Here is a 22730-nt window from a genome sequence, read left to right on the forward strand (position 1 = left end):
GGGATGTCAAGTCAAGGGAAGGGTTCCCAGGGAATAGTGCAAGAGGGATATGGGCTGCCACATCATAAGTCCATGAGCAAGATTAGGGCGAAAGAAAAGACAGGAAAATGACAGGCCACTCTCAGGTGCTGAGAAACCTGACACCCAGGGGAGGTCTGACTGGGCCAGGGTCTACCACTCTGTTTCACAGGAAGTAGTACTGTTAACTCTGACTGGGTGTTCCCTAGAAAGAAGTTTACTGGCATCTGTTGCTATTTATAAGACTCAAGATGCAACATGAGAAAAAAACCATTTTGTTGTTTTGCTTGGGGCTGGACTTCTTGGCTGTGAGATTACGTTGGGCATACATTTTTTTGTGTGCATCCAATGACTGTGGCCATAGAGTTTGTCCCTGTCTGAGATAAGCTTACAGTTACTAGAAACAATCCCAGACTTTGCTGTAGTACCTGTAAGAGCAATCAAGGGCTCAGAGAAGAGCTCCATACATTAGCTGGGGAAGGGTCCTGGGGGAGGGGGACCCTGAACTGTGTCTAAAATGGTGGATAGAGTTTGGGTAAATGGGAGGCAGTGGGAAGGATATTTTATTTTATCTTATTTTATTTTATTTTGTCTTTTGTCTTTTTAGGGCCACAGCTGTGGCATATGGAGGTTCCCAGGCTAGGGGTCTAATTGGAGTTGTTGCTGCCAGCCTACACCAGAGCCACAGCAATGCCATATCCAAGCCATGTCTGTGACCTACACCACAGCTCATGGCAACGCTGCATCCTTAACCCACTGAGCGAGGCCAGGGATCGAACCCGCAACCTCATGGTTCCTAGTTGGATTCGTTTCTGCTGTGCCATGATGGGAACTCCAGTGGGAAGGACATTTTAATTTTATTTATTTATTTATTTATTTATTTTGTCTTTTTAGGGCCACATCCATGGCATATGGAGTTTCCCAGGCTAGGGGTCTGATCGGAGCTGTAGCTGCTGGCCTACACCAGAGCCACAGCAATACCAGATCCGAGCCGTGTCTGTGACCTACGCCACAGCTCATGGCAACTCAGCGAGGCCAGGGATGGAACCCGCAACCTTCCTAGTTGGATTCGTTTCTACTGTGCCATGGTGGGAAGGACATTTTAGAGGGAGAAATATGTGAGTGAAAACATTGCTTTGCGAAGGTTAAAGACTCTTTTGCCTTAACTTCAGGTAAGAGAGGCAAGAGAATCACAGCTTTCTTTCTAATTAAGTCAAGAGGTGGTAAGGACCCTCCAAACCTTTCAGGACTTGAAGTGGAACTCAAAAGGAGGAGTGCTGGAAATACCTAGTAGTCTCCCAGTCTATCTAGACTGTTCTTTTGTAAGTTCTTCTTGGCTTTTGTTTTTAACTTTATATGAAGATGAAGAAGAAGAAGAAGAAAAAGGAGGAGAAAATGACATTTATAGTCTTTACCACTTAATGAGTGCCTACTATTTGCCAAATGTTTTACTATAGCTAATCCTTATTCTGACCTTGCAAGTTTGGTCATATTATTCCCAGTTTACAAATGGAGAGATTGAGACTTGCAGAGGTTAAGCTAAGTGTCCTGTTTCACACAGAAAATAAGAATTTGAATCCAGGACTGTTGGCACCAAAGACCATAGCCTTATTCCTATACTCTGCTGCCTCTCAATGTGGGATTCTCTCCTGGTGGTGACTGGGTTTAGTTTACTTTGGAAAATCAAGTGCATTTTACTTGTAGGCAAAGAAGATTTTCCTGAAGAGGCAGAATACATAAGAAAAGAGCCTCAAGAATGAATTTGATAATTATTTTTCCTTGCTGTGATCATATAAAATGTTATGTCTGTCTATCTTTCTATGCTTATGTATATATTTTGTAGTTATATATTTGGTACATAGTAATATATATTTATTCATGTGGAGCCATTTGCTGACACCCTGTTGTGGGCGCTTTGATTTCAGGCTGTTCATCCTGGTGCTGATTGGCATCAGCATTGCCTGGGTGCCCATTGTGCAGTCAGCACAAAGTGGGCAGCTCTTCGATTACATCCAGTCTGTCACCAGTTACTTGGGACCACCCATCGCAGCTGTCTTCCTACTTGCTATTTTCTGCAAGAGAGTCAATGAGGAGGTAGGTATCATGTATGCATGTTCAGAAGAGTCATCTTGGCAAAGAAATTCTCATCTGGATGTGTATATTCTCTGGATTCTACTTCCCAGAGATCTTAAGCCTGGATGAATGTGCTGCTGAGGGTTTATATGGAAAAGCCGTCAGGGACCAAGGGACTCTCTGGGTTCACATTCTCTCAGACTCCCCTCTTCTCCTTGGTGTAGGTTCCATTAATTCTCAACTAATGGTGAACATTTTCCATCCAATCTTGGTGATTTTGACCCAACTGCATGGCGCTGTCTGGAAAGTTTATAGCCTCTGACTGAGCAGCTCCAGAGAAAGTCCTAGCATAGGCTACTTCCTTGATTCTGCAGTGATCCTGAATTTCCAGCCAGCACTTTTCAAGGCCCAGTGAAGAGCCAAGTAGTGGTGTACAAGCAGGATGGGTGTGAGGGTGAAGGACTATAAGGAATCTCACCTGCTAGGAGAGTTTGTGTGTGTGTGTGTGTGTGTGTGTGTGTGTGAGAGAGAGAGAGAGAGAGAGAGAGAGAGAGAGAGAGAGAGAGAGAGAGAGAGAGAGAGATGGAAGACTTAGCTGGAGAGACAGGTTAAGGTTAGACTAGACAGATCCCCTCTGAAAGCCAGGCTAAAGAATTTGGGTCATCAGTGGGGCAGATTTTGAAGCATCACAAAAAGAATGCCTTGGATATGGCTTCTGATTGGGATATGGCTCAGCTGTCTCTGTATCCACCTGTCTCTATGCCTGGGAATGGTTGGGAAGAAGTGGGGATGTTGACTATGTAGCTGACTCTCTGAAACAATATAAAAAATGACATACTTTTGGTTAGAGACCCCCTTTCTCCCAATAGGACAGGAGACAAGTATACATCAGGGAAACACCTCACTGGAGTGACCCAGCTTTGAGGTGCATAAATCACAACATGTGATCCTCTTCATTTGCCATTCATCATTAGGAACATACTCCAGATTTGCTGCTGACACAAAACTGGGTGTACAGATAAATGGCCTTGTGAGATCAGAATTGAACTTGCAGGCTAGAGAAATGGGCACACATCTTGAGATATGTTTCAATAGGGATTGGCAGAAGCTGGTTCACTGGGAGATTTCTAAAATGCAACTTGGGAACGTGTGACTAGAAGCCCAGCTGGGTGGGTATTGCAGTGGGTCAGAAGCAGACTCAATTCAGCAATGGACCAGGGCTTTCAAAGAGTAAGGCTAAGAATTGTGATAGATTGTCATGGTTCTCAACTGGGGGTGGTTTTGCCCTTCCCCAGGGGACATTTGGTTATGTCTGGGAACATTTTTGATTGTTATTATTTAGAGAATGCTACTGGTATCTAGTGGGTAGAGGCCAGGGACACTGCTAAACATTCTACAATGCATAAGAGAGCTCAGTTGCCCCCCCCCCAACCCTCTCCCCTCCCTAAAATTCTTCAGCCCAAATGTCACAGTGCTAAGGGCAAGAAGCCCTGGCCTAGGGTCTCTGGAGAGTAGTACAGAGACTGTAAAGTGATTTTCAGGACTGCTCAGGCACTCTGTCTGCTGAGAGGTGACTCCAGGTCTTAAGGAAAATGTCAAAGATTCCCAGATTTTTAAAGAGCTTCTTGAGAATAAAGACTAAAGGAATAAGAGCAGGCTAATTGCCAAAGAGAAGGAAAACCTAAGCAAGTTTGATCAATACTATTTACACAAACTAAAGTCAAGAAATATTTTTTTGACTGAATAAGTATATGAAGGACAAATGGGGAAACTTTTTCTTTCATTCATTTAGCAGCAGATACTTCCAGATACCAGCTTGGGGTTAGGCATTAGCAACACAAAGGCAATGAGCCCTAGTTCCTTCCCTGGGTGAGCTCCCATTTCAGATGGGGAGACGGAGGAGTGAATGTATGATTACAGGGCAGTGTGACTGGTGCTGGCCTGGAAGTGTGTCCACAGTGCTGCAGCCATGCCAAGGAGGATGTGACCATCCAGTTTTGACTCAGAGGAGGAGAGGGGACATTTAAGCTAGGGCAAGATTACCAGAAAGGGAAGAGGGACCACCTGTGCTCTCCTAGCTAGAGAGAATAATCTGTGCAAAGACCCAGTGCATGTCCATACATGACACACATTTAAAGAATAGCTGATAATTTATCACACCTGGAATACGAAGTGTCGGGGTACTAATGGCTAGCAAAGGGGCTATTCAGCCCAATCTTGACAAAGCTATGAAGGCTCTTTCTGGCCCCCCTTCTATGTGCTCACTCTACCTTGTCACTGGTCCTCTTAAAATGTGACTTCTAGACTGAGACCTGGTCCTCTAGGTGAGGACTGACCAAAAAGAAGAAAGGAAGAGAGGGAGGGAGGGAGAGAGGGAGAAAGGAAGGAAAAAAAGGAAAAGTAGAAGTATAGAAAGTGTTCTTAAAAAAAAAAACCTGAAAAATTGTCTCCCAGTGTTTCTAGTCTCTTAAAGGCGTTCCATATTTCCAATATGCAAACACAAAATTTAATGTAAAAACATGTAGTATAATTTTATGTGCTCAAATTAAAAACAGGGACTTTGGGGAAATTTCCTTGGGGTACAGTAAGTTAAGGATCTGGCAATACTATAGCTGTGGTGCAAGTCACAGCTGTGGTGCAGGTTCGATTCCTGGCTTGGGAACTTCCACATGCCATAGGTGCAGCCAAAACAAACAAACAACCCCCACTCCCCCCAAAAAACCCCAGTGACTTTGGATCTATAAAAGGAGCTGATGGAAAAGTTCCTTTCTCCTCTGTCCCCAAATGTCCCAATTTTTTTTTCCATGTGTTCAAGGAATACAAATTACTTCATAAGTAACTTCTTTACATCTGCATATGCCTAAATCTGGAGGCTGATGGTAACAGTAACTGTGAGCAGAGAAATTAAAATTATTTTTAAAGAGCATTTTTGGTATTCTAATCACTTATTAGACACTTTATCCCATTATATTGGGAATCCTTATTCTATGACATAGGTAAAATCACATTACTGAAACATGGTAAACATACTCACAGAAGTCCTGATGTAATATTCCCAGCCATATTTGGAATTCCAGCAGTCCTGTTTAGGATAGCCTGGAGCTATCATTTCTCTCACAGTTATTCTGTTGCCTTTGTCCAAGTGTCCCCCCTCTGCCACCCCCTGCCCCGACCCAGTGAATGCACGGCTGTTTTATGTATTCAGCATTTGTTAGCCCAGGGTTTTCTTTCACAGGGAGCCTTTTGGGGACTGGTCATAGGATGTATGATTGGGCTGGCCCGTATGATTACCGAGTTTGCCTATGGAACCGGGAGCTGCGTGGAGCCCAGCAACTGTCCCACAATTATCTGTGGTGTGCACTACTTGTACTTTGCCATCATCCTCTTTGTCATTTCCATCATCATCGTCCTGGTCGTCTCCCTCTTCACCAAGCCCATTCCAGATGTGCATGTGAGTATCTTCTGTGAGACCTGTCCTACCCTGGTTTCGTGGTCATGCTGCAACACCCATCTTGGTTGCCCTTGGTTCAGTTAGACAGCTCACATATGACTAAAATAGACCATCCTTGCCTTTGGTGTCATGTAGAAGGATACAGGGCAGGAAACATGGTGTGCCAGCAGAGCAGTATCAAGAGTGTGTCTCCAGTAGGTGTTCTCACAGCAGGCCACATTTTAGTGCAGGGGCTATTTTATGGATCCTGCCTGCCAAGGGACAGCTCAGGTGCAAGGGAATGAGATCACATGATAGGCACAGGTGCCACCCTGGCTTGGGTGCTCAAGTCCCAGATAGGAATGTATATTTTGCTTCCAGGGGTCTCAGTAAGGGACATACCTAGTTATAAAAAAAATCACCAAGTTCAGGAAAATCTGAAGTATGATTTACCCTTTATTTTTCCCCAATTAAATCTCCAAACAGTTGCCCAAAGAATTCAAAAAAATTTCAAACAATATCAAAGTCTAATTGATTCAAAATTTCAAAAATGGCAAGTACTCTTCTTTTTTAAATTATTTTTAATGTATTTTTTTAACTGTTATTTCCCCAATACAATTTTTTTTTTTCTACTGTATGGTATGGTGACCCAGTTACACATACAGGTATACATTTTTTTTCTCACACTATCATGCTCCATCATAAGTACTAGACATACTACACAGCAGGATCTCATTGCTAATCCATTCCAAAAGCAATAGTTTGCATCTATTAACCCCAAGCTCCCAATCCATCCCACTCCCTCCCCCTCCCCCTTGGCAACCACAAATCTATTCTGCAAGTCCATGAGTTTCTTTTCTGTGGAAAGGTTCATTTGTGCCATATATTAGATTCCAGATATAAGTGATATCATATGGTATCTTCTTTAGCTCTGGGTGTCGCCCCTGGCTGAGAGCTTAGGTTATGTTCACAACCCTCCTAATGCAGATGACGATTACCAATTATGGGTCATTTTTTTTTTTTTTACATCTGCAATGTAGTCTGGTAACCCAACATAGCCAACATCCTACCTTTTTCAGGTTTCCAAGGGGCAGAGCTAGAGATTTAACCCAAGATCGTATTCATAGAGAAAGAGAAAAGGTTTTGTTGGCCCCTTTCTTATGCATATACAAATACAGCGGATTTACAGAATCCTTAAGAGAACTCAACCTCACTGCCAAATTTTCAAAGCTATGCCCAACCCTAATGTCAAAGATTGATTTTATTTTTTCATTTAAAAAATTTTACTGAAGTATAGTTGATTTACAATGTTGTGATAATTTTTGCTGTAAAACAAAGTGATTCAGTTATGCCAAAGATTGCTTTTATAACAGCAGAACCACCTTCATGGTTATTGGCCAAATCTGTCATGGGCTCTCTTCATGTTGTATTAATTGCTTCCTTATGGCTCAATCTTTGAAGGTATTGCAGCCCCCAAACACATTTAGTTCCATGCTTCCTCTTGACGTAAAGAGGTTTCTAGTTTCATATCAATAGAAACTGTACCTCCACCTCTTCCCTATTCTAAATGGCTCATGAGTCTATGATTCTCTCCCCACCCCCATAATACAGTACAAAAATCTGATCTTATTCTACTGGTCTGGATAAATGGGTGTCTAGCCCTATTTCTCAGCATTAGTGCCAAAAGGAACAAATTCACTTTATTGTATGTAACAAGAAATCATTCATTGAAAATATTTCTATATTCAAGGCAGTCTCAGCCTCTGAATTCACATATCATAGGTGCTGGTGTGTACAGGTGTATGATTTTTTAAAATTTTTTTAATTTTCCCACTGTACAGCAAGGGGGTCAGGTTATCCTTACATGTATACATTGCAATTACAGTTTTTCCCCCACCCTTTCTTCTGTTGCAACATGAGTATCTAGACATAGTTCTCAATGCTATTCAGCAGGATCTCCTTGTAAATCTATTCTAGGTTGTATGATTTATATTGATTCCCAACATATTTAGAGATAGTATTGTGGATGGGAGCCATTATCTATGTTTTCATTGGTATTGAGAGGTCATGTTCCTTTTCCTTTCTTGATGTGCATCTCTTTGTTCTCCCAACTTCTTGGCCCAAGACACCATTTGGATCTTTCTGCTAACTGTCTGCTTTCTCCGCAGCTCTACCGCCTGTGTTGGAGCCTGCGCAACAGCAAAGAGGAGCGTATTGACCTGGATGCAGAGGAGGAGGACATTCAAGAAGCCCCAGAAGAGACCATTGAAATAGGTGATTTATGACTCAGAGCCTATTCCCAAGCCCTAAAGTTACTCCTCCAACAGCAAGACCACTTATTGAAGCCTTCACTAAATTCCTTCATGAAAACTCAGATCTCTCTTCTAGAGGGGAGTGAAGAGTGAGTGGAAAGTTCACTCTGAGGCTTGGTCAAGGAGAGGAGGGGGTTGCAGAATCATCCTTAGTTTACAGTGCTTAATGAGTAAGTGTGGATGAGATATTTGCCACCCTGACTTGAATTGCAGCGTGGTTTGGGACAAGTGAAGACAGAGCTCTTCTGATATAGTCTGTGAAAGCAGATGGAACTAAAGCTGTGGTCAGTTCTAGTGACATCAGGAAGTTGGGACAGAGGCTCATAGAGTCTTGTATCTTACTGACCTACCATAACAGATTTTTTTAAAAAAAATCAAATTTCTCTGGAAGTCCGTTAAGGTAATGCTTACTCAAGGCTTAGTGTGACTTAGCTTGATCTTGGAAGAATGCTTTCCTCAGCTTCTGTGCTTCAGCATTTCTTCACTGCATGGCAGAGGTGCACACATAGAGGATGGTTGTGGTGATGTGTGGTGTGTAGCAGTGTGGGAGCACGAGGTCATAGTGCTTTACCTGGCGCTGGGCTGGAGGTCTCATCACTCCATCTGAAGGGGAGTACAGGTACAGCAGAACGAGGTCTGCATCTGGCCATCAGAAATATCAGAATCCGGGCTCTGGAAAGGGCCCTAGAGAACATTTGGTCTTATCAGCTCATTTTACAGACATGGAAATTGAATTCTAGGAAGGGAGAGGTTTGCCTGTGCTCCCAGCTCTAATGCTGTCTGCTCTTGATCTCTAAAGACCTCCCAGTTCTGAAACTGTGACCTTTCAAGTGCTGAAAGAAATCTGGAGCCATAGGTACCTGGCCATGGTGCTAAAAAAGGCTCCCACTTCCTGCTTCCTTGGGGCAGGAAGGTGTGAACATGCCCCTTACTTCTTCCATCTCCAAAAAGGTCTCCATATTGTGTTAAGACTATCATAGCTTTGAAAGAGACGTGGATGGGGAATATTTGGAATGTTTTATTGTGGACGAAGAGATTAGCTCTGCACCAGACAAAAGACTTAAGACAGATGGGTGGAAAGAGCTCATCCAATTTAGCTTGAAGAACAGAGAGACAGGATAGTGCAGAGACAGACTGTATACTTGGATTTGGGAAGAACTGAGGTTGAATCCTGACTTCTCTACTTACTACTCTGGGCAAGAGATTCCATTGTTCTAAAGCTCAGGTTCCTCACAAAAGTATTCCTAAATGATAGGCTACACTTCATAGCACTGTTGGAAACACTGAATGAGGTGATCCTCCACTATAGGAATTGGCTGTAATTGTCACCATCATGACTGGTACTAATGAAGACTTTTCTAACTGAGTTGTCCTGGGAAGGGGTGGGCAGCAAGTGTGCATCTATCAGGGATTCCAGAGAGGGGACTCCCATACCAGCTGGAGAACTGGCTTAGTGACTTCTGAGATTCATGGCAGCACTTGAATGCTGTTGTTTCTTGATGAACCTGCAGTGAAATCAGACTGAACAGTTGCCCTATTAAACCACAGTAAACTAAGATCTCATGGGGATTTTATAGGCAGGGAGTGTGATCCTCACCATTCTCTGAGAAATGGCAGCACGAAGAAGCCTTTAGCTGATAATATGATCATGACATATTTTAACTGTGAATACTTTACTGTAATCTATTGATTCCTTTTAGCACCACATCATACTTTTAAGGCTTATAATGCAAGTATGAATCTTCCAATTTTACAGACAAGGAAAATAAGACATAAAGACTTTCTCAAGGCCACACAACTTTTTATTGACCCAGATAATCAGGTGTCTCTCACTTGAGGTGGTTAGTGGGCCCAATTCCTTGCTGCTCCTTCCCTGTTCTCCTATTTTTGGTAGAGTGGACCTAAGTGGAGAGGTACAAGGAGGTTTATCTCTTATGTTTGTGAGAGAAAAGAGAGAATGGAAGGGGACTAACAGTTCTTGACACCTAGTACACACTGAGTACTTTATCATGAAATTTTAGATTGAAGAAGGTACTCTTTATCCAGTTTTACATATACTTGGATATGAGAGGTGAATTAACAAGGCCATAAAGGTAGGTTTTGGTTCTAGTTCTGACAAATGTGCTTGACCACTAAAATTCTTTCCAATTCAAAAAGTCTGTGACTCTTAGAAATTGAAAGAGTAGAGAGCAGTGGTCCCTGGACCACGGTGCTGAACATACAGTGGGCTTGATTTCATAGCTAGTGAGTTACAAACCTGGGATTCTAACCCAGATCTGTCTACATTTAATGCCACACCTGGGCTCAGAGGACACTATTCATTCCTTTGGTGAGCTTCCACTTTGAATGGCAGAGTAAGTTGAATGGTTCAATTAAGAAATAAGTGGAAGTGTTGATCACTGCTACATGTATAAGGAACTATTTATTTCATTTTATTTTTTTAAATGATTTTTATTTTTTCCATTATAGTTGGTTTACAGTGTTCTGTCAATTTTCTATCATACACCAAAGTGGCCCAGTCATAATACATATATACATTCTTTTTCTCATGTTTTCCTCCATCATACTCCATCACAAGTGACTAGATACAGTTCCTAGTGCTATACAGCAGGATCTCATTGCTTATCAATTCCAAATGCAATAGTCTGCATCTATTAACCCCAGGTCCCCAGTCCATTCCACTCCCTCCTCCTCCCCCTTGGCAACATCAAGTCTGTTCTCCATGTCTATGATTTTCTTTTCTGTGGAAAGCTTCATTTGTGCTGTATATTATTAGATTCCAGATATAAGTGATATCATACGGTATTTGTCTTTTTCTTTCTGACTTACCTCACTTAGTATGAGAGTCTCTAGTTCCATCCATGTTGCTGCAAATGGCATTATTTTGTTCTTTTTTATGGCTGATTAGTATTCCATTGTGTATAAATACTACATCTTCCTAATCCAATCATCTGTCAATGGACATTTGGGTTGTTTCCATGTCTTGGCTATTGTGAATAGTGCTGCAATGAACATGTTAGGTGCATGTGTCTTTTTCAGGGAAAGTTTTGTCTGGATATATGCCCAAGAGTGGGATTGCTGGGTCATAGGGTAGTTCTATGTATAGTTTTCTAAGGTACCTCCATACTGTTTTCCATAGTGGTTGTACCAGCTTACATTCCCACCAACAGTGCAGGAGGGTTCCCTATTCTCCACAACCCCTCCAGCATTTGTTATTTGTGGATTTATTAATGATGGCCATTCTTACTGGTGTGAGGTGGTACCTTATAGTAGTTTTGATTTTCATTTCTCTAATAATCAGTGATGTTGAGCATTTTTTCATGTGCTTATTGGCCACCTTTATATCTTCTTTGAAGAAATGTCTATTCAGGCCTTTTGCTCATTTTTCAGTTGGGTTGTTGGCTTTTTTGCTATTGAGTTGTATAAGTAGTTTGTATATTTTAGAGGTTAAGCCCTTGTCAGTTGCATCACTTGAAACTATTTTCTCCCGTTATGTAAGCTGTCTTTTTGGTTTTTTTGATGGTTTCCTTTGCTATGCAAAAGCTTGTCAGTTTGATTAGTTACCATTGATTTATTTTTGCTCTTATTTCTGCTGTTTTGGGAGACTGACCTGAGAAAATATTCATAAGGTTGATGTCAGAGAATGTTTTGCCTATTTTCTCTTCTAGGAGTTTAATGGTATCTTGTCTTAAATTTAAGTCTTTAAGCCATTTTGAGTTTATTTTTGTGCATGGTGTGAGGGTGTGTTCCAGTTTCATTGATTTACAAGTGGCTGTCCAGGTTTCCCATCTATACTTGCTGAAAAGACTGTCTTTTCCTCATTTTATATTCTTGCCTCCTTTGTCAAAGATTAATTGACCGTAGGTGTCTGGGTTTATTTCTGGGTTCTCTATTCTGTTCCATTGGTCTGTATGTCTGTTTTGGGACCAGTACCACACTGTCTTGATGACTGTGGTTTTGTAATATTGCCTGAAGTCTGGGAGGGTTATGCCTCCTGCTTGGTTTTTGTTCCTCAGGATTGCTTTGGCAATTCTGGGTCTTTTGTGGTTCCATGTAAATTTTTTGGATTGTTTGTTTTAGTTCTGTGAAAAATGTCATGGGTCATTTGATAGGGATTGCATTGAATCTGTAGATTGCTTTGGCTAGTATAGCCATTTTAATAATATTAATTCTTTCAATCCAGAAGCATGGAATATCTTTGAATTCTTTGAATACTCTTTAATTTCCTTGATTAATGTTTTATAGTTCTCAGCATATAAATCTTTCACTTCTTTAGTCAGCTTTATTCCTAGGTATTTAATTTTTGGGGGTGCGATTTTAAAAGATATTATATTTTTATATTCTTTTTCTATTATTTCATTGTTAGTATACAGAACGCAACCAATTTCTGAATGTTAATCTTATATCCTGCTACTTCGCTGAATTTGTTGGTCAGTTTGAGTAGTTTTTGGGTTGAGTCCTTAGGGTTTTCTATATATAGTATCATGTCATGACAAAATATCATGACAATTTTACCTCTTCTCTTCCAATTTGGATGCCTTTTATTTCTTTTGTTTGTCTGGTTGCTGTGACTAGGACTTCCAGTACTATGTTGAATAACAGTGGTGAGAGTGGGCATCCTTGTCTTGTTCCAGATTTTAGTGGGAAGGCTTTCAGCTTTTCTCCATTGAGTATTATATTTGTTGTGAGTTTGTCATAAATGGCTTTGATTTTGTTAAGGAATGTTACCTCTATACCCATTTTGGTAAGAGTTTTGATCGTGAATGGATGTTGGACTTTGTCAAATGCTTTCTCTGAATATATTGAGGAGACGATCATGTGGTTTTGACTTTTCTTTTGTTAATGTGGTGTATGATGTTGATTGATTTGCATATGATGAACCATCCTTGTGAACCTGGGATGAATCCCACTTGGTCGTGGTGTATGACCTTTTTTCTATGTTGTTGGATTCGGTTGGCTAAAATTTTGTTGAGAATTTTTGAGTCTATAGTCATCAAATATATTGGCTTATAGTTTTCTTTTTTGGTAGTATCTTTGTTTGGTTTTGGTATTAGGGTGATGGTGGTGTCATAGAATGTCTTTGAGAGTGTTCCTTCTTCTTCAGCCTTTTGGAAATGTTTAAGGAGGATAGGTATGAGTTCCTCTTTGTATGTCTGGTAGAATTCGCCTGTGAAGCCATCTGGTCCTGGACTTTTATTTATAGGGAGTGTTTTATGACATATTCAATTTCATTTCTAGTGATTCGTCTGTTCAGTTGATCTACTTCTTCTTGATTCAATTTTGGCAGGCTGTAAGTCTCTGGAAAGTTCCATTTCTTCTAGGTTTTCAAATGTGTTGGCATACAGTTGTTCATAGTATTCTCTTATGGTTTTTTGTATTTCTGTAGTATCTGTTGTGACTTCTCTTTTTTCATTTCTGATTTTGGTTCTTTGGTTTTTTTCTCTCCTTTTCTTGGTGAGTCTGGCTGGAGGTTTGTCATTTTTGTTTACCTTTTCAAAGAACCAGCTCTTGGTTTTATTGATTTCTTCAATTGTTTTTTGAATCTCTATTTTATTTATTTCCTCTTTGATCTTTATTATTTCCTTCCTTCTGCTGACTTTAGTTTTTTGTTGTTGTTCTTCTTCTTTTTCTAATTCATTTAGGTGTTGGGTTAAGTTGTCGATTTGATATTTTTCTTCTTTTTTGAGGAAGGCCTGTATTGCCATGAATTTCCCTCTGAGCACTGCTTTTGCGGTATCCCATAGATTTTAAGTGGTTGTGTCTTATCATTTGTCTTGAGGTATTTTTTAATTTCCTTCTTGATTTCTTCATTGACCCATTGGTTTTTTTAGCAGCATGTTGTTTAGTCTCTATGTAGTTAGTTTTTTCTCATTCTTTTCCTTTGGTTGATTTATAGTTTCATGCCATTGCAGTCAAAGAAGATACTTGAAATAATTTCTATACTCTTAAGTTGGTTGAGATTAGCTTTGTGTCCAAGTATGTGATTGATCCTTGAGAATGTTCCATGTGTACTTGAGAAAAATGTATATTCTGATTTTTTTGGATGTAATGTCCTGAAAATGTCGATTAAGTCTAACTTTTCTATTGTGTCCTTTAGGATCTCTGTTGCCTTATTGATTTTCTGTCTAGAGAATCTGTCCATTGATGTGAATGGGGTTTTGAAGTCTCCTACTATGATTGTATTCCCATCAATTCCTCCTTTTATGTCTGTTAGTATTTGTTGTAGGTATCTGGATGCTCCTATATTAGGGACTTATATATTGATGATTGTAATATCCTCTTCTTGAATGGATCCTTTTACCATTAAAGAGTGTTCTTCTTTGTCTTTCTTAATGACCTTCGTTTTAAAGTCTATTTTGTCTGATATGAGTATTGCAACTCCTGCTTTCCTGTTTTGTCCATTGGCATGAAATATCTTTTCCCATCCCCTCACTTTCAATCTGTATGTGTCCTTTGCCCTAAGGTGAGTCTCTTGTAGACAGCAGATTGTAGGTTTTTGCTTTTTTTATCCAATCTACCACCCCATGTCTTTTGATTGGAGTATTCAGTCATGAAAATTTAAGGTAATTATTGATAGATATGTATTTATGGCATTTTAAACCTTGTTTTCCAGTTGGTTCTATGCTTCTCCTTTCTTTCTTTTTTTTGGGTGTATGATTTCCATTTATTGTATGCTTGAGTACTTTTCTTTTTAGTTTTTGTGAATGTAATGTTTGGTTTTGATTTGTGGTTGCCCTGCTTTTAAAGTATGTTAACCCCTTCCTGTGTCTGCTTGCTTTAGCCTGATAGTCATATAGGCTCAAATACATTATTAAAAAAAGAATCTATATTTTCTTACTTTCCCTCCCCGCATTCTATGATTTTGAAGTTTTTTTTTAACATCTTCATGTTTGTGCTTTTGCTGTTCCTTGTGTTTATCATCGCCTTTATAGTAGTTTGTTTGTTTTTTTCTCTTTTAGATCTGTATGCTGGCTTATTTAAATGATTGCTTTTCAATTGTGGTTTCCTCCATTCTATTTCTTCTAACTGCTTTTTTTTTTTTAATTTAGAGAAGCCCTTTCACTATTTCTTTTAGAATGGGTTTAGTATTGCTGAACTCTTTTAGCTTCTGTTTGCTGGAGTAATTCTTTATTTCCCCTTCTATTTTAAATGATATTCTTGCTGGATAGAGTATTCTAGGTTGCAATTTTTTTCCTTTCAGGACTTTAAATATATCTTGTCACTTCTTTCTGGCCTGTAGTGTTTCTGTAGATAAATCAGCTGATAGCCTTATGGGGGTTCCCTTATAATCAATGCTTTGTTTTTCTCTTGCTGCCTTTAGAATCCTCTCTTTATTTTGCCATTTTTATTATCATATGTCTCATTGTGGTCTTATTTGGGTTCAACTTGTTTAGGACCCTCTGTGCTTCCCATATCTTGATATCAGTTTCCTTTAGATTTGAAAAGTTTTCAGACATAATTTCTTCAAATGTTTTCAATCACCTTTTCTTTTTCTTCTCTTTCAGAATTCCTATTATGTGTAGATTGGCCTGCTTTATATTATCACATAGATCTCTTATATTGCTTTAGTGTTTTTTCATTTGGTTTTCTGTCTTCTGTCTTGATTGGGTGATTTCCATTATTCTATCTTCCAGATCATTAATTCATTCCTCTGCATTATTCATTCTGCTCTTTAGTGCCTTTAGCTCAGTTTGCATCTCCAAAAATGAATTTTTTAATTTTTCTTGGCTCCTCCTTATATTTTCTAGTTCCTTTCTAAAGGAATCTGCATTACTGTTCATATCTACTCTTAATTCCTTGATATTTAGCCTTAATTCCGTCAGTATTTTCATTAGCTGCCTTTTGAACTCAATTTCTGTCAGACTGCAGAGGTCTGTTTCATTGTTTGCTGCTTCATGTGAATTCTGTTTCTTTAACTGGTAATGGTTTCTGAGCTTCTTCATCTTGCTTATGTTTTTCTTTTTCTGTGTGTTTAGGGAAGCCAAACAGTAGTCTTGGAGGGCTATTTCTATGCAAGAGCATCCCTTTGTATTTTGTGGGGGATTACTATTTAATATTTGCTGTCTCTTTCTTCAGTGTGAGCAGGCTGTTGTCCTCAGGTTGCTGAGTGTGTTTTCAGGGAGAAGGAGGCACTGGGTAGGGATAATAGTCAGTGCCTGGTTGCTGGGCTCTTAACAGCAACAAGGACCTGCAGGAAGGTGGCACAGGCTACTCCTTGTTGCAGGGCCCTAGAAAGTGATGATGAGCCTTAGGCAGATTTACAAGGTTCCCAGAGCATTTGGCAGTGGCAGCAGCAGGGTGTGTGAGTTCCCAGGGCAGTGAGAGCAACAACAGGTAGTGTTAGATTGCAATGCCTTCTGCTGAAGTGATTGGAGGTGCAGGTGGTGCCTATTCAGGGACCCCTAGTGGTAGCAGGCCATGCCCATGTCTGGAGCCAGAGATAGCTATGGTGGTTTGCCCCCACCACCTGCAGACCACGCGAGAAGCACCCTGTCCCGCTTAGCCCATGCAGGAGGTGCTGTACTAGCTACTTCTAGTTGTAGGGTCTTGGGAAGGGACAGTGATCAAGCATCTGGGCACTGCCCAGAGTGTTTGGCTGTGGCAGCTGCAGTATGGGTGTGTTCCCAGGAGGGCGACAGCAATAATGTGTGGTGTTTGGTTGCAGTGCCCTCTTTTTTTTGCCGACCCCTGAGGTAAGTGGGGCCACAGGTGGAGCCCACTCATAGGTCCCCAGTGGTGGCATGCCACGCCTCCCTCTGGCCCCCAAGATGACTGCTGTGTTCCATCCCTGCTACCTGGAAATCACGCAAGAGGCACCACATTGCACTTAGCCCCCTGCTGCCCTTAGCCCAAGCAAGAGGTTCCTGGCCACGTGTAGCCTGCACAAGAAGCACCCAGGTCTCCCATAGCATGAGCACCAGAGCCACCCCTCCCTCTGAGAGCCTGCACACATACACAGGGAGATTCCTATGCTGGTCTGCCCCTCCTCCTATCCCCCTCCCCAACAATGGTGCCTTGCTTATCCTGCAGGCCCAGACCTTCTCCTGGGTTCCCTCTGCTGTTGTGTTCCACTCCCCAGCCCGTAGCACACTGCTCCCCCACCCGTGGCACAGCACTCCTTAGCCCCTTAGGCTATCCCCCCACAGCCAACCTTAGTCCTCTCCCCGGGACTGACCTCTGGAGCCTAAGTCTCAGCGCCCTTTTTTGGGGTTTAAGTTCTTCTACCTGTATTCAATAGATGTTTGGTGAGAGTCATTTTACATGTATATGCGTTTTTTTTTTTTTTTTTTTTTTTTGATGTGTTTGTGGGAGAAGGTGAGCTTGACATCTTACTCCTCCATCATCTTGATCCACCTCCTGTATCAGGAACTATTTAGACCAATCCTTACCACATGGTTGGATCTGTTGTGAAGTCTTGGAATTTTCAGATGTAGTCAATGTATTCCTGAGTCATGCCAATCTCATTGCTTTTCAGTGATGTAGCAAACAGTTATGAGTTTCTGTGTTTGAGAGGTGGGTTTTTACATATCCTTCATATGTCACAATACCCCAGACACTTTTTTTTTTTTTTTTGTCTTTTTTGCTATTTCTTGGGCCGCTCCCGCGGCATATGGAGGTTCCCATGCTAGGGGTCGAATCGGAGCTGTAGCCTCCGGCCTACGCCAGATCCACAGCAATGCAGGATCCGAGCCACGTCTGCAACCTACACCACAGCTCACGGCAACGCTGGATCGTTAACCCACTGAGCAAGGGCAGGAACCGAACCCGCAACCTCATGGTTCCTAGTTGGATTCGTTAACCACTGCGCCACGACGGGAACTCCTTTTTTTTTTTTTTTTTTTTTTTTTTTTGTCACCCAGACACTTTTTAATGGTTCTTGTAAACTATTATCTCCAGTTTGATTCTGACTTTTCTAAATCCAAGTGTATTTTCATTGGGTCCAATAGAGATAAAATATAGGCTAGCTGTGATCATAAGGACATAGAATCCATCTGTTGGAGTCATCTTGTAATTAATTAAGTTTATTTATACATTCATTTGTACCATTTCCATTCCTGCAAATGAGAAAATTGGAAAATGTCCACAGAATGGCAGATTTGATGGCATGGCACCCCCCAAAAAAACCTTCTCTAGTGTCTCCTGCTTCTGTATCTAACAATACTCTTGTACCTTTCCCCTGACACAGAAGTTCCTGAGGAGAAGAAAGGATGCTTCAGGAGGACCTATGACCTGTTTTGTGGCCTGGACCAGCAGAAGGGCCCCAAAATGACCAAGGAAGAGGAGGCAGCCATGAAGCTGAAGATGACAGACACCTCAGAGAAGCCTTTGTGGCGGACAGTAGTGAACATCAATGGCATTATCCTGCTGACCGTGGCCGTATTCTGCCATGCATATTTTGCCTGAAATCCTGCCTTCTGCCACAGGCTGTGCCCTGAAGGCTGGACTCTTTACTCTGTTTCCTTTTAGTCCCATTCTGTGCTGTCAAAGGGACACCAGCCAGTTGTAAATTTTGCCTAGTCAATAAATGTGTACATTTGTAATTAGCCAGAAAAAAAAATCAGTGATCTGTTATTAACTTATGTATTTGAGGCCAGTGTCATACAGTCATCTGTACATATCAGAGCTGCAGAAGGAAGTCCACTCAGTCGGATGTCTAGGAAAAGGCAGACTAAGAAACAGAAGTCCCGTGATGTCTGATGCAAGTTTGTCTCAGGTAGATTCAGCATGTCAGTGTTGTTTGTGATCCTTGAATGTTATTTTAAGAGTTGTGGTCGCCCTGGTTCCGGCCACTTTCCCTATAAAACCTCACCTCTCATAATTTTTCAAAAGAAAAAATCCCCCCCCTCCCGATATCATGTCAAGTTTTTCCCGGCACAAGAGTAATCAATTTGATAAGTTGATGAACACATTGAAGCTGAGGATGGAAGTTTGATGGAGTCCCCATCCTGGGTCTTTGCTCTCCAAAGGAGAGGTCTGGGATGGTAATACTTACCCCCAAAGAGAGGGACCCAGGTGCCAATCTCAGGCCACTAGGGAAATCAGGTAATCTTGAGTCAAGGCGATTTTCTGCATTTCTTAGAAGTGTCCATTGTGAGTTCCTTGGGTTGAGATTTCATTCATTTTGGCATATCTTTTGCCTGTACTGTCTTAGTCACTCAGCAATGTCTGTGGACCAAATGAATGATATGAACATTTGTTTATAAATGTTTGCTTTATTTTTGGTTAACTTTTTCTTATGGCTGCACAAAGTACACACTCTCGTGACTATAATGAATTGGGGTGCATTTCCAGAGGCCTGTCTTCCTCATGGTGCCAATGCTGGCATACAGGTCTAGAAGCTGACTCTCTCACATAATAGAGCAAATGCACCTCTTGGAGGCAGCCGTCATCTCAAAGTAACCACACTCTCCTGAAACACTGAAACTTTTTGGCCTGAGACCCTCCTTCTATGCGCTCACATGACCATAGCTCATATTTTTTTGAGGTGTCTTGATTGATGATCATCCACTGACCAAGGTTAGAGTGGGTGGTCTCTGTTCCAGGTGGTAGCACTTGACACTCTTATTTCTTGTTTCCTAGGGAGAATTTTTAAAAATTAAATTTAATTAATTTAATTCTTTTAATTCCACCAGTGAAATATTAATTATAATATAATCCTGTGGAAGTCATGGTGTTGGTATTGACTGGTTTCAAGCTAGCTTGGAAAAGAGAAGTGATCTGAGATTCTGTGGAGCTAAGAGCGGTTCCTTGGGTATAAAAGTGGCTTAACAGGTATACAATGGCTTGTTCTTGTATAAGGAAAAGAAAATTTTGATATGCCCTTATATTCCCCTTAAAGCTCAGGCAGAGAAGATGGAAAAGTGGAGAATTTCACATTATTCAGAGTACTTGTGGGAGTTTGTGATGTTTTTGAGCTTTGAGAGGATAAAGAGGGATTATAGAAAGTTGGGGAATGGAACAGGCATAAAGTATCTAGATTGTCCTAGATTCTGTTTCCGACTTTGCCAATGATTCACTGTGTATATTGCAGTAAATTATTTTGTCTCAACTGTGTATTTTCCTCTTTGAAAAATGGAGACCTTGGTGCTTATAGCATCTACCTACCTCCTCTGGGTGTGACAAGGTCATTTTGAAAAGGGTTAGGATATACATACATGAAAGATGCCAAGCAAATGTTATATTAAGCTTCATTAATGTAGTCCCATACATTAAATTTTACTACTTTGGTAAAAATAAAAGACATTAAAAATGATAACATCCTGGTTTCCTCTTTTCTAAAGATTCTAGGCAAATATTGAACATGTCTGTGGTGAGCATTAGTTGGCACAAGATATAGATTAGAAAGCAGGAGCCAGGACAGTTGAGGATAGAATCTAGCAACTTGAACAAATTAACAACATATAGCAAAGTTTGGAGATGATTTCAACTTCAAAATCTCTAGTAAACATGAGGTGAGTAACTCTACCTTCAATGTATAATGTTCCATCAGGACAGACCAAATCACTTGGGTAACTGGGGCCCAGTAAGTGATAAACTATACTAGAATAATTTCAGGGGTTCAGGAAAGAGCTATTCTTTTCCTCAAATGGAAGATGTGTGTTATGGGGCAGTGTGATTGCTGATTGCTTATTAATGCTCAGTTTATAGAACTGAAAAATCATACCCTATCAGGCAGAAAAGCCTCTTTAAATATGGATGACCATCCTTAAAAAGGCAAATAAAATAAAATAAATATGGATGACCATTTTAAAAAGGAATCTTTCAAAATGAGAAGACAAGGCTCCTTTCCTACAGAGTGATGGTGGTCTTGGGGCCTTTGACATATCTGAGAGCATTTCTTGCTTCCATATAGCTGAATCGGGCATTGATGTAAAACCCATTTTTTCCCTGGTACTGAAATCACCATTTCTTAAAAGATTCACTACAGCTTGTTCTGCTTCACAAAAGTAAACCCAAGGAGAAATATGTGTATTTAGCTGGAGGAGAGAGATTTCTCTCTCTCTTCCTTCCTTCCCTTCCGCCCTCCTTTCTTTCTTTCATTCATTCATTCACTGTGCCCATGGCATGTGGAAATTCCTGGGCCAGGGATTGAACCCGTGCCACAGAAATGACCCAAGCCACAGCAGTGACAACATAAGATCCTTAACCCACCGAATCACTGGGGGACTCTGAAAGAGATTTCTTAACATTACCCCCAGCCCACTCCCAGGAGGACTCCTTCTAACCTCCAAATTGGATTTTGATGAATCAAGTTGTTTGAAGTGCTCTTTTCTTCACAGGTTGGTGGGGATGGAATTAGGGAGCTGTGGGTGAGGTTAATAAGGCAGTATTTTTTGACTGGCTCTGAAGGATTCAGGTGAGTGTTGTTCAGTCCCCAAGCTCCACTTGAATCCCTGTCCCAGCCAGCCTCTTCTGTCAAAGCAGCTTCTGCTCTTCTGTGAGCACTCTTCAGAGACTCCCAGGACATGGACAACAATGCTTTCCTGTTCTGTGGTACCTCCCAGCTTGAGAGAAGTTGGCCCTCAGATGGATCTGCATTCCTAGAACACACTGAGGCCAAATTGTCAAATTAAACACTAGTGGGAGTTCCCATCGTGGCGCAGTGGTTAACAAATCCGACTAGGAACCATGAGGTTACAGGTTCAATCCCTGGCCTCGCTCAGTGGGTTAACGATCTGGCATTGCCGTGAGCTGTGGTGTAGGTCGCAGACATGGCTCGGATCCCGCGTAGGCTGGATCCAGCTCCAATTTGACCCCTAGCCTGGGATCCTCCATATGCCACAGGAGCGGCCCAAGAAATAGCAAAAAAAAAAAAAAAAAAAAAAAAAAAAAAAGACAAAAAAAAATACTCCATTCAAATGGGAATCAAAATGGAGCAGAGGTAGCTATATTTATACAAAAAATGGAACTTCAAGTAAAAAACCATAACAAGAGAAAAATAAAGCCATTCTAGAATGATAAATGGGTCAACTTAGCAAAAAACATGTAACAATTGTAGATACATATACTCTCAAAATCAGAGTGCCTAATTATATTAGGCAAATACTAGCAAATCTGAAGGGAGTAGCAGATAGCAATACAGTAATAGTAGAGGAATTCATTACCCACTTTCAATAATGGATAGATCATCCAGATTAGAAATCAGTAAGGAAACACTGGACTTGAACAATGGTTTAGACCAAATGGATTTAACAGGCCTATATAGAGCATTCCTTCCAACAGTAGCAGAATATACATTCTTCTCAAGCACACATGAAACATCCTCCAGGATAGATCATGCTAGGTTACAAAATAAGTTTCAGCAAATTTTAAATAATAAAATTATACCAAGTGTTTTTTCTGACCAAAGTGGTATGAAACTCGAAATTAGTAACAGGAGGAAAACAGGAAGACTCACAAGTATGTGGCAATTAAATAACACACTCCTAAACAACCAATGGGTCAAAGATAAAATCAAAATTGAAATTAAAAAAATCTTAAATAAAAATAGAAACACTCACGCCAAAAGCAGTGCTGAGAGGAAAGTTTATAATGATGAATGCTTACATTAAAAAAGGAAATATTTCAATTAAACAACTCAATTTTAACCTCAAGGAACTAGAAATACAAGAACAAGCTAAGCCCAAAGTTAGCAGAGGGAAGGTGATAACAAATATCAGAGCAGAAATGAATGAAATAGAGAACAGAAAAACAATAGAAAATATCAATGGAATTAAGTGTTGACAAATTGATAAACTTTTAGTTAGACTTAACGAGGGAAAAAAGAGAGAGGACTCAAATAAGTAAAGCAATAACTGAAACAGGAGAATTTACAACTGATACCATAGAAATACAATGGATTATAAGAGAATATTGTGAACAATTATACACCAAAAAATTGGACAACCTAGAGAAAA

The 22730-nt window shown here is 40.6% G+C and overlaps 1 protein-coding gene across 2 annotated transcripts in view; it reads left to right on the forward strand.

Annotated features, from left to right (window-relative positions):
- Window positions 1-20087, forward strand: part of SLC5A1 (solute carrier family 5 (sodium/glucose cotransporter), member 1) — a 137746-nt gene extending 117659 nt beyond the window's left edge. Inside the window, exons 12-15 of one of the 2 annotated variants that reach the window (XM_021072101.1) lie at window positions 1944-2112; window positions 5327-5542; window positions 7690-7795; window positions 18020-20086. In XM_021072101.1, coding sequence (XP_020927760.1) covers window positions 1944-2112; window positions 5327-5542; window positions 7690-7795; window positions 18020-18237 — 709 coding nt within the window. In that variant the 3' untranslated portion in view covers window positions 18238-20086. Of the gene's footprint in view, window positions 1-1943; window positions 2113-5326; window positions 5543-7689; window positions 7796-18019 lie in introns of both variants that reach the window. The other variant, NM_001164021.1, reaches the window with a different exon arrangement.

This window comes from Sus scrofa, chromosome 14, assembly GCF_000003025.6.
Source record: "Sus scrofa isolate TJ Tabasco breed Duroc chromosome 14, Sscrofa11.1, whole genome shotgun sequence".
NCBI classification, from domain to species: domain Eukaryota; kingdom Metazoa; phylum Chordata; class Mammalia; order Artiodactyla; family Suidae; genus Sus; species Sus scrofa.